The 12,455-nt window shown below is 51.6% G+C and overlaps 1 protein-coding gene across 1 annotated transcript in view; it reads left to right on the top strand.

Moving 5' to 3' along the window:
- The window catches only part of TMEM104 (transmembrane protein 104), a 60,128-nt gene that overhangs the window by 16,286 nt on the left and 31,387 nt on the right, over positions 1 to 12,455 (top strand). Inside the window, exons 7-8 of the mRNA XM_003786156.3 lie at positions 641 to 740; positions 1,370 to 1,478. Coding sequence (XP_003786204.1) covers positions 641 to 740; positions 1,370 to 1,478 — 209 coding nt within the window. The remainder of the gene's footprint in view (positions 1 to 640; positions 741 to 1,369; positions 1,479 to 12,455) is intronic.

The raw sequence follows: 12,455 nt of genomic DNA, 5'->3' as shown, positions 1-12,455 counted from the left end.
GGAAAAGAAAATGTTTCTTGTAAGGACGAGGGAGTCTGTCTTGAGCACCATCTCTTCCCAGCACACTAGGCTACCCTAGACCACCCAGTGCTTGGTGAACAATCTGATTCAGAATGAGGCCCTTCGCCTTTGGAAGTCAAGGGCTTTTTACCCTCTGGACCTCAGCTTTGGAGAACAAGGCCATTTCCCATCAGCTTCTCTTTGCTTCATTTCTCCAGTATCGGTCTCTTGTCTTAGAGCCCTGTGTTGGCTGCAGAGGGGTCCTTGGCCCAGACTCACTCTGGGGCTCAGGCTCCTGACTCGGGGCAGCTCACCTCCCCACACCCCACAACCTGTCCCAAGAGTGAAGGCACCGCAGGTTCCTCCCCAGCCAGGCCAGGCCATGCCTCACACCCACCTGAACCTGTCTGGATTTGAAATCCCTTTGGTCCTCCAAGCCTCAGGTGAAAGGCATGAGCTGGTATGTCTCCTGTCACCATGTAGCTGGCCAGGATAAGAAATAGGACTTTGGAGTCATTTTCCTACTTTTTGTGGGAAGTAAACCACTTGGAGAAACTTGGAAGAGGTAGAGATTTAGTCATCCAGAAAGAACGCAGACATCTCTACCTGGCTCCCTGACTGATGACTTCGTTCCTTTCAGTTGGGGTGAACTTGTTCTATTTCTGCATCATCATATACCTGTATGGGGACCTGGCCATCTATGCTGCAGCTGTGCCCTTCTCCCTCATGCAGGTGACCTGGTGAGTATCCCCTTTGTCCTGACACCAGCTATAGCAAATTAGCTTCCTCGGCTAGTCAGAGTGTCCAGGAGAAGCATGATCCTGAGTATGCCTGTTGGTGTCTAAGGAATGTAGATGCCTAAGGCCTTTCTCTACACAGACCGCAGCCAGCCATGCCTTTTGTCCCTTTCCCTGCCCCACTGGGAAGATAGTAGGCTTCCCACCAAGGGTTCAGTAACAGGAAGGGTTTATCCTAAAACATGTATGCCAGAGTATGGTTTTAAAAAGTCAGATTGGGCTCAGCAGTTAGGGTGCCAGCCACATATACCGAGGCTAGTGGGTTCGAACCTGGCCCAGGCCTGCCAAACAACAGTGACAACTACAACAAAAAAGATAGCCGGGAGTTGTGGCAGGCACCTGTAGTCTCAGCTACTTGGGAGGCTGAGGCAAGAGAATCGCTTAAGCCCAAGAGTTTGAGGTTGCTGTGAGCTGACACCACGGCACTCTACTGAGGGTGACATAGTGAGACTCTGTCTCAAAAAAAAAGCCAGATTGTTGGCACTGACACAGCTGTGCAGGCAAGTGGCTTCTGTCTCTCCCAGCCAAGCAGGGTGGCCACACTGAGCCCAAGTCTGCTGTCATTCTCTCAGCAGTGCCATTGGCAATGACTCCTGTGGCATGGAGGCAGACACCAAACACAACGACACTGACCGGTGCTGGGGGCCTCTGCGGCGAGTGGACGCCTACCGCATCTACTTGGTGAGTGCCCACACCTCTGCTCCCTAGCCCACCCTGGTAGGGCATTTGAACCTCCATTACTTCCTGGTAGACCCTTTCCCAGAGAGAGGGGTCTGCACACCTCCATGTTCTGGCTAATTACTCAGGTCTTGACCTCAGGCAGAAATGGATAGTATCACTTAGACTCTGGCCCCAGAGGGTCCTGGTAACCAGGCTTCAACATCATATGTGGTTTGGTATTGGTATTTGGGTCAGTGCCAGCTCCAGGCATAAACTTAGCTTGGGCTTTGAGGGACACTCTTTTTTTTTTTTGCAGTTTTTGGCCAGGGCTGGGTTTGAACCCACCACCTCCAGCATATGGGGCCAGCACCCTACCCCTTTGAGCCACAGGCGCTGCCCAGAGGGGCACTCTTAATACAGTTTTTTAAGAATGCTAGCTTTCATTTTCCAGAGACTTCCCGTACTTCCGCTTTGCTCCTGGCCAGCCCAAGTGCATGAGATTAGATGTGGGGTCTCCTGACTGGTCAGCAAGGCCTGATCCATCTCACAGATGACCCTGACTATAAACAAGCTCTCCAGACATGGGAGGATCAGCCCAGCTATCTTCCTGTCTTTCCTTCTCCCTGTGGACAAGAGAAGATGAATCTCCAGGCTTGTTCTTGATTGCTTTGTGCCATTGGGGGTGGGGGAGCTGAATCACATGCCAGATGGGTCTTAGATAATAAGATACACAACCAGAGGCGGGACTCGGAGAGATGTTTTCCTTTAACTTCTGCACTGTCTATTAATGTTCCCGGCTCCCTTTTGTTCCTCCTCAGCCCTGATACAGATTTGGGTGTGCTAGGTGACAGTTTGACAAGTGGCCACTTTACTGATTTATGGGGGGAGGCAGGAGCCAGGATAAAGCCAACTTTCTGGGGAGCTGACCTCTGGGCCTGATCAACTCCATCCTGGCAAAGGCTTCCACAGGCCCTGCCAGCTATATTATTTGGGTCTGGATTTGTTAACCCAAAGGGCTACTGAATAGAGTTTTTGCCTTCCCAGTCCCATCCTATAGGCCCTAAAGACACCCTGTAGAATGAACACAGCAGCTGAGGCACTGGGTGATATGGTGTCCCTCTCCACGTCTCTGCAGCAGCTGGGTGATGGTCTGTGCTGCTTCTCCCAGGAATTTGCCTTTTCGTAGGATCATACCCTCAATCCCCCCCCATTCAGGTCCAGTCAGAACTTGGTAGCAAGCTTATTGCCTTGTACCTGTGTCCTCCTCCCCAGCCCGGGGTGGGCAGACCTGCCAGGAGAGCCAGGCTCTGGCAGCACAGCTGAAGCCTCATTAGCCTCTCAGCATTTCAACAAACCATGATTGATAAAATTAGCAAGGGTATTAGTAAGGGAAGGCCCCATCTGGATGTCTCACGGGGCAGGTGGGCAGAGGAGGCAATGGAGCAAGGGGTCTGAGTGGCTGACTTGGACCCAAGACTGTGTCCAGGGCAGCCACACCAGTGCTGCTGGCATCTGTGCAGACTTGCCGGCCCACTTCCCTCACCCACAGCAAAATAGACACCGGGTGCTGAGAATATTGGCTGCTGCCATTTTCCTGGTAAATTATTTAGAAGCATTATTCTTGCCTTGTTAAATTGTTCCTTCACTTATTCCTATAAACTTTCCACATGATGGAAGTCTCCTTTCCTGAATCTCAATAACTCTCTGACTGAACAGAAGGAAGCCTTCAGGAAGGCAGACGGGCATTAATTACTGCCTTCATTGCCCAGATATTGCACTTATAACTCATGGAGCTAATTGCCACCACAGCCTGCAAAGGCTACAGAAACAAAGAGCAAAGGCTGTAGAACAGGAGTGGGGACCTGGGCTACCCCACGGAGCCTGTTCTCTCTGGGCCAGTGACTCCATCCCTCTCCTACACCCCAGGCCCCTGATGGGGGCTTCAATTTGTTAAGAAGACTTTTGGTTTCCTAGTGCTCTTCTCCCCAGTTTGGAGAAATTCAAGGTGGTTAAGTCTTGACATTGTCTTGGAAGTTACTTTACAACTTCTCATGTGACTCCCGGGGTTGAGGTTCTGCAGAACATAGGTGCTTTCAGCGCTCTGCAGTGAGTTGGGAGGGGCCCCTCCCTCAGTCTCAAGCCCTCTCCTCTCACAGGTGCTGATGGCATCTTCCTCCTCCTGAGACTGCCCTGCAGGCCTTATTTCTGTTGTCTTCATAAATGTCAGGGGAGCTGGATGCCATCAGGTGGCCTCTTCAGCCCTCAGGGAGGAGGGTCCTCCTTTCCCCTTGCACCTGAGTCATTCAGGTTCAAGAGATTGTCCATCTGTTTCAGAGACTCCACTGTGACTCTCACCAGCAGGCTTCACTCAAAATGTTCAGCAAGGCCGTGAGCATGGGAGGGGGCTAGTCTGGAGCACCTGCCTACCCCCTGCTCAGATCATCTCTGTCTCAGATGGATCATGTCCTTACCTGGGAGCATTTTTAAAAGGGCCTAGTGATACTTCTTCATGCTATTCTGGGACAGCGTGTTCTGGGACATAGATACAGGCTTTTATATTGTAGTCTAACTTTCAGAAAGTCCTCTGGAAATGAGCTCTTCTGTTTCTTCCCAGGAATGCTACCAGACACAGGCACACAATGGGAGTATTTGGTATAGTAACTATCCCCAGAGGCCAGCCTGTGCGTAGTATCATGATTGTGTACAAGAAGAGAGCTTTCTCTACCAGCAGCTACCACTACCAGTCAGCTCGCAAAGCCCTTGACCTTAACAAATGGAAAATTCCTCCTCCCCTCCTCGCATCCCTGCGACCCCCATACACGTGCTGTGATTCCCAGTGCAGCTGATATGAGTCAGTTTCTCCCTTTCCTTCTCTGGAGTTGCCAGAGAGCAGGGTGTTGTGAGGCGGAGGGTCCCCTGAGTCACTTGCTGCTTCCCATGGGCTCTCTGGGGTGTCACAGCAGGCTCCTGCAGCTGAAGCCACCGGTGACTGGGGCCTGTAATTAGGGTATGTGAGGGTTGTCTTCAGCAGCTGCCTTCAGCTGACCTTAGATTCTCAGACCTCTCTCTCATCCCTTTGAAGAACTAAATGGGGAAGTGCCAGATGCCCCAGCTCTTTTGGGCAGGTAACCTCGCCTCCAGGCTGGGGAGCATTTCCAGATTCCTTCTGTAGAATTCCTCCAGCTCTTGTAGGGAGCACAGTCAGAATTTGGCGTGCTGTTCCTTGCTATACAGTGCAAAGGGGCCAAGGCCCCCTGGTGAAGTGGTAGGATTATGTATAAATCAGTTCCATCCAGGATTCACACTGTCCTGAGTGTCTGGGATACAGGTGTGTCTCTTTCTCCCCAGGGTCAAGGGCACTGCCCAGCACTCTTATGCATTTCCTTATTCCTGAAGTACCTTCTAGGCCTTGCCTAAGACTCATATCTTCTAGAGAATGTCAGAGGGAAGCCCTGCAGGGACAGTGGGGACTCCCTAAGTGCTGAAAGCCACTCATTGTTAAGAAGAGCAAGTAGCATTTGCCACTTACAGGTGGACAGATGCTGCTGTGTTGCAGGTGGCCCAGCAGGCACTGGCCACGCAGAGCCAGGAGCACAGATGGCAGACCGGAGCTTATCCTGGCTGGAGACCCGGTCACAAACTGGCCATGTTGAGCAGGGGGTCCCTTGTTGGCGGCCTTGGGACAGGACAAGGTCACCCTGGCTTTGCCATCCTATCTTGAACATGGGAAAACTGTGAACCCTACCTCTGAGACACAAGTGATTTTTGAGAGAGATGGGGCCTGCAGGTTCCTGGCCAGTGACTAGCCACCCTGTGCAGGCGGTGAGTCCTTCCCAGGCCCCTATACCCCTTGAAGAAGCGGGAGTGAGAGGACATTTCTGCCTGCTAGCCTCTATTCTGAGTAGGTCAGGCTAAGATTCAGGTTCAAGCTGACAGTGGCAGGGTCCTTCCAGGCCTTTAGCAGCAACCCTGTTTTCTCTCCCTCTGCCAGGAAACCATGTTTTCCGATTCTATCTTGCCTCCATCTCACATAACAACACTGGCCTTTGTTTGCAACACTAAAATGGTGTGCAGTCCCCTTTTCAAAATGAAATGGTCTCCTCCTAAAATAGTACCCCTTAAGGAGAAAATATCCTCTGGGTGAGGGGTTGGGAGTAATGCGCCCACATGGCAGTGCCATGCAAGCTTTAAATGTTCCTCCCCACCTGAGGTTTTGGTAATATCATGTCACTGTTCCCAGTAACTGCACATTTATGAGTTAGGATCCCAGCCACACTAAAGTACATGGTATCATCCCATTTTTCAGCAGAGAAAACTGAGACTCAGAAATGGTGGTTTCCCCGGGGTCTTGGAGCTGAAGCAGACAGCAGCTCACCTCTTTGGATTCATCCTCTTGCCCTGCTGACACAGACTTGCTCTGCTTGCCTGAGCTTCCATTCTGCAGGCCCTGCTCTCGGGGCGGCCTCCACCGCAGTGCACAAAGGGGGGCAGGGAGTGCCTGTTTGTCAGCCCTGGGAGCTTGACATTTGCAGAGAGCTGGGATGACACTGCTGAGCGTGGTGTCTGGCGAGTGATCTGTGTTTGCACATCCGGCCCGTCGTTGACTTGATTGACACACTATCTCTTGTTGCCACTCACTCCTGGATAGTGAAGCCGACTTTTCCTGGGCACTCAAGCAGCCTTGGAATTAAGTGCCTCTTCCCAAGGACATTTCCCTCCCCTGCCATAGTCTCTGTCTGTTCTTTCAGCATCAGCCACTGTGCCCTGGGGCTGTGGCATCTGCTAATAAGTGGGTCACTGCTGCCATCACTTGAATATTTATTCTTACCAATTCTGGGGCAGAAGGTGGCCTAGAGGCCTCCAGGACCAGTGAGGAGGGAAAATTAACGGGAAGCAACAAGTTTGGGGAGCAACATTGACTTTACAGGACTTGGGGACGCTCAGGGACACTGTGGCACACTTCCAGGGGCACCACTTGTGTTTCCTGTGGCAGTGGTGCCCCCACAGCACAGCCCTGGCAGAATACAGGTGAATGCCACCCCTGGATTTGTACAATATCGGGAACCTGGGTAGGAATGAAGTGTGGCTAAACAGGAATAGTAGCCCATCAGAGGGCCAAGCAGGAGCTTTGACATGACAAAGGAGCTGGCTCTAGTGGGGAGTCTAATGGGTTGGCCCCGTTGAAAAACAGAGAGCAGGACCCCCAGCCCAGGAAACAGGCAGCCCAGTGAGAGTTTCTCTTCTCTGGACATCTACCCTCCTGTCTGGCTCACCTGAGCTACGGCTCAGCCTAGCACCAACTCAGGCTGTTGTGGGGTCCTGAGTGCTGCGACTGGCGTAAGTTACTTACAGGGCCTGTGACATCCAGGTGCCTCCCTAATAGGATGGTGACCAAGTGGGGACCCTCTTGTTCTTCTCTGTCTTGCGCACCTCTTGTCAGTTCCTCCTCATTCAGTTCTGGAGACTCCAGAAAGGTCAGGGTTGTTTTGCCTTTCTCCTTTCCCCCCCAGCTCACCCATGATGATGGAAAGATGCTCATCACCCTTGGGGGGCATCACAGGTGCATTGAGTGGAACCATGACCATGATGCTCTGTGCCCATGTCCACTGCCACCAGGAGCTGGACTCAGTGGGGGTTGGAGGTATCTTCAGCCCACTTGAGAGTGTGGCTGTCAGCCTCTGGAAGGGTGCATGTTCTGGGGTCATTTGTCTGCACGCATGCTGTGCCCTCTGCATTCACTCTGTGAGATGGGGTCTCAAGGAAGAATATATTTCTTCCCCATTCCACAAAAACGTGGGACTCTGATACAGGGTGAACTCTAACTGCAAGCACTGACCGAGCTCAGGTTGAAATGACTGACTTCAAAGGATTAGCTTGTCTCTTTCTTTTTCAAGGAAATCAATAATACAGGACAGGCCTGTGTTTTTCTTCTTTTTTTTTTTTTTTTTTTTAACCTAGGGAGCTGTCTATATATCTTATATTGGGAACAGCTTCCTGTCTGTTGGTATGCCTTCCCCCCCCCCCACCCTAGCCCTTCTAATGAAATTCAGGTTAGCTGTCACTCACTCTGACACCGTGGCTCATCCTGCCAACTCCTGGCCAGGGACTCTGTGAGCCCCCACCACCCAGACCGTCACCCCACCTCTGCCGCTCTTGCCTAAGCACAGCCTCCAGTCCACTCTGTACCTGCCCAGCTGCTTCCTGGCATTGCCCCAGACCAGCCCCTCACCTTGCTGAGGACATCTGTGGGCACCTCCCTGAGCCACCCTGTGACTGCCTTTCCCTCCCTCACCCCCAGTGCCTCTGGGTGTTTGGCCCAAGCTTCCTCTTCCCACTCTAAGAGGATTGCTGTTTTTATTTTTAATGTAGCTCTCCAGGACATGGGTTCTGTCGACTAGCATTAAGCCCACCATCCATCATACCCCTCACCCGCCTCTGCACAGCCACTACCTGACATGCCCGCTTAGAGGACAGTGCTTAGTGCCCTGTGCTGCCGCCTTTATGGTCACGGAGCAGATACCAGGTTGTAGGACACTGGACCACAGGGCAGTAGGAAGTGATTTCTTCTGGACAGTTCCTAGCACTTGCTCCCCCGAGCTGTGGAAGCTGTGTGCTGGCCTGTGCCAAGGTCCTGGGGGCAAAAGGATCTTGTGCTCCAGCTGCTGAGCCCAGTGAGCTACTGGCCCCCTACACTGGCCACTTGAGGGTCTCTCTGCCCCTGATGGAATGTACAGGTTGAGTACCCCTTACCCAAAGTGCTGGGGACCAGGATTTCAGTGTTTTTCAGATTTAAGAATATTATACTTACAGTTGAGCATCCCAAATCCAAACTCCAAATGCTCCAATGAACATTTACTTTGAGGGTCATGTTGGCACTCAAAAGAGCATTTCAGATTTGGGATTTTCAAATCGGCCTGAACCACATATCTCTGCCTTCGTCTCCATTGTTAGAAAGTAACAAGTATAGCTTCACAAAGACCACTTACCCAAAGCAAGCCGACTTCACTGCTGGGTACCTGGGGACATGGCCACTTAACTTATTTGTTGCTCTTCCTTTAGTCCCCATCTCCCCCAGTTCACCCAGGAGGCAAGTGAAGATGGGAGATGGTCTGTGTGTCGTAACTTTGCCGGCCACACATACCAAGCACACTCAACTCTTAAGAAACCCCATTATGTGAAAATCCAAATGTATAAAATGACTTGTTACTTAATGATTCCTTACTTTTTTTTTTTTTTGAGATAGTCTTACTCTGTCACCCTGGGTAGAGTACTGTGGAGTCATAGCTCATAGCAACTTCAGTCTTTTAAGCTCAAGGGATCCTCTTCCCTCAGCCTCCTGAGTAGCTAGGACTACAGGTACCCACCACGACCCCTGGCTGGTTTTCTATTGTTGGTAGAGATGGGGCTTGCTCTTTCTTAGGCTGGTCTTAAACTCCTGAGTTCAAGCAGTCCACCCACCTCGGCTTCCCAGAGTGTTAGGACTACAGGTGTGAGCCACTGCACCTGGCCAGTGATTCCTTACTTTACAGAAGAAATTGCTACAGACTTCCCATAAGTACTTAGTTTCCCTAGTGCATTTAAAATGTTATTCTGTAAAAATTAAGAATTTATAAATAGAACTGTAGGAGCACTTCTCCTGTGTAAAAGTCTCTGCGTATTCCTGTACAAAGGTGCAAAACAGGCAGATTCGAGGTTGGGGTGGACATCGTAAGAAGCCCACCTAAGAGAAGTAACCAGTACTGCCCACACCCCACTCCCACCAACATCCCTGAGCTAGGAAAGCTTCGTTAAGGGTGTACCCAGGGCCCACACTCATGAACAGGCCAATGTGGTTGAGAAGTTTCCAAATAGGTCTCTGTGGGGAGCGTGCATCCCTGCTGGGGACCTTCTGCACTGAGCTTTTTCAGGACAATTTTTATGCTGCTTCACACTGACCCCAGTCAGACTCTGAGCTTGAGGCTTGAGCCTTCCTTATTCATGAGTGACGCAGTCAGGGATAAAAACCTGGTGTGCCTGGCTTCCCAAGCCACCTGGGTTGATCCTGGCCACTGACCCGTGTGCGCGTTTCCAGTCATGCCCCTTGAGAAGCTGGGCCCCGGGCAGACTCCCAGAACTCATGAGCCCCAGCCATTCCACACCCTGCAGCCCCCTTTGCTTCCAAATCCCCCATTTCTGGGCAAAGAGCTAAAAATAACTTTGTATTTATAAACATATGTTCTGGTTGTTGATTTCAGACCTACACACACACTTTTTTTTATTTGCTTCATTTCCCACAAAAAAAGATTTTTAAAAACCTGTAATCTGTGCACTCCCACAACCTCCCAGTAGTTTTAGAGTAATATGGAATGTTCTTAAATATGTTATGCTAACTAGGATAAAAACTACGCCAGACTATTTTTGTTCCCCAGCTCCATGTCTGCCTGCTCCTTCTATCCCATAGATCACTCCATGCCATTTGTGGTGGCTCTGCCGAGTTTTGTGAGGCTGCGCTGCTCCCCGAATGATGCCTCCTCTCTGTTACAGGGTGCATATTATAAGCAGAAGCTAGTGTCTTTCTAAAAAGCGCCCCAGGGCCCTGGCAGTAATTGTTTAATTAAATAAAGCACTCACTCTAAAGTAATAACCGAGCTCCTCTGTGTGGCTGGTGTCCCTGCCAGCGGCATTGGCCCTGCACACTGGCTCAAAAGCAGCACCTTTGTGCAGAGAAGACATGGCTGTTTGTGTTCTGCAGTGCACCCCAGCCCTGGGGAGGAAGGAGGAGCCACAGAACCCCAGAGAGTTTACAGCCAGCGGACAGCTGCCCGGAACTCAGGTGTGATGGGCGTTATACAGAGCTGGACAGTTAGTGCATTATCATGATGCCATCAGATGTCCCATGTGTTAGCCGAGAGTAGACCAAGATACATTTTAATAAGCCTGTGGCATGAAGGCAGGTGTCATTCGTGAGTGTGAATCTAGACGGAAGGGTCACAAACCTCCGTGACCAAAGGCTGTAGCAAGAACTCCCTTTAGCCATGGATTGCGACATTCCCTGAAACCCAAAGGAGCAGGCAGACATGGAGCTGGGAAAGAAAAATAGTCTGGCATATATAGTTTTGAGGGAAGAGAATGCAGGCCCTAGACTGAGTGCTGGCTGAGGTCGGAAGGCCCCTCCGGGCTGTGATGTCCCGGCAGTCCTGGCACCTTCCCCCCACTGCTGCAGAGAGACTGCATTTCACCTGAGAAGTAAGTAAACAGTCTCTGGGAAGACTTCTCAGCTGGTCCCTTTCTCCTAGATCAGACAAGAGCCTCAATGTTTCTCACTGTCTGGCTCCTGCACCACTGGCATAGGGGTACCTTCAGACCCTTACTAAAAGTATAGATTTCTGGGTCCTGAGCTAGACCTAGTGTAGTGGATTCTAAACTCATGAGGCTCAAGGATCTGTATTTCCAGCCAGTTCTGAGGACGGCTGTATGTGCTCTCCCCTTTGAGAAATCCTGCTGTCCAAGGCCTCTCGCAATGGGCTGGCAACGTCTCCCGGGAAGCCTTCTGGTGTTTCTCCTAGCACTGCTCCCCTGGCCCCACTTCCTGGGCCTGCTGCTTCAGGGAAAGGGGAGTGCCCATACCAGCCACAGGTCCCCAGCTGGGTGCCACAACATCCTGGGGTCAACACCTACAATGCTTTTGGACAGACAGGGAATGACATTGCCCCTCCCTGATCAGACTCTTTCAGGTTCTGAGTGTCCGTAAGAGAAAAGGGGTCCGTGATGTCCATTTGCCAGGGGCTGCTTTGTTACTTGAGGCTGACAGGTACCTCCCTGTTCCTGGAGGATGGTGCTCTAAGCGTCCCCTATAGCTTCCTCTGAAGCCACTGGTGGGGGCTCCAGACCCCACAGTATGCAGTCCCCTAGGAGGAAGCTGGGGGGGATTGTTGGTATAATTTCTTATACCCGATTGGACAGAGTTCATTAATCAACTGACTTGATGCGCTATCTCCCCTCCGTCCCCGCCTCCAAGGTTACTCAGTCCCTCATCTATTTCCAGGCCAGACGTCATCAGGGAAGGGGTGGAGCTGGCTGGCTGTGCAGCCCTCTGCAGGACTCCCGTGTTCTGGGCACCTGACTTCCTCCCCTCCACCCCCCCCAACCCAGTGTGGAACATTCCCATTGCCATCACTTTTCCTGCTCAGAGAGCAAGGAATGGGGAAAGGAAAATGCCGAGAGCATCTCAGGTGATCACCTGGCACCTCTCGATGTACATCGCACAAACACTAGGCGGTTGAAGGAACAGAGGGTGTTGGCTCTGCCGCCTCCTGTGCTGGGGGCCAGGGATTGAGGGCATCAGAAGCAGTCAGACGCCAGCCGGTTACTGGAGGCATGAACAGCTTGCAGGTCTTGAGGCCAGTGGGGCACGTGCACCACCACCCCTAAGTATATCTGAGCAGTTTCATTTCTGACAGAATCAAGTGGTTGGGGTGTGGGTGCTTTTTCCCAACAGAGCTGAGGGGCTGGATGGTGGTCAGAGGGTCCCCCTCCTTCTGTCACAACACATCCCACCTGTTGCTCTCATGCTCTCTTGCTCTTAGGACCTGTAAGGACCGAGGTGACCCCTAGCCTGGCCTCTGTGGTGGTTCAGCAGCTTCCTCATTTCCAGAGATAAGGGTACAATTTAACACAGGTTCACCCAGGCCCAGCCTCTCCAGCCATTGCCATAAGGATGATAATACTGTCCACCCACCCTTTCCCTCAACAAAGAGCTGGTTTTGTGGAGAGATTTCAGTAGTTAAACAGTGGAAGCCAGTAAGCCGAGCCCCGGTTACCCAGAGGAGTTTCAGTCTTTGCCATCTGTTGACTCTACTGAGGAGAGCTAAGACAGAGAGGTTGTTGCTCCCCTTTGGCACTGTCAGTTGCCACTGCCCTTTACAGAAGCCCTGTCCAGGGTAGCACCTGTGGCTCAAGGAGTAGAGTGCCAGCCCCATATACTGGAGGTGGCAGGTTCAAGCCCGGCCCTGGCCAAAA

This window comes from Otolemur garnettii, unplaced genomic scaffold (assembly GCF_000181295.1).
Source record: "Otolemur garnettii isolate 467f Iridium unplaced genomic scaffold, OtoGar3 scaffold00018, whole genome shotgun sequence".
Taxonomy (NCBI): domain Eukaryota; kingdom Metazoa; phylum Chordata; class Mammalia; order Primates; family Galagidae; genus Otolemur; species Otolemur garnettii.
The sequence above is the reverse complement of the archived record's forward strand: the minus strand, read 5'-3'. Positions and strand labels throughout refer to the sequence as shown.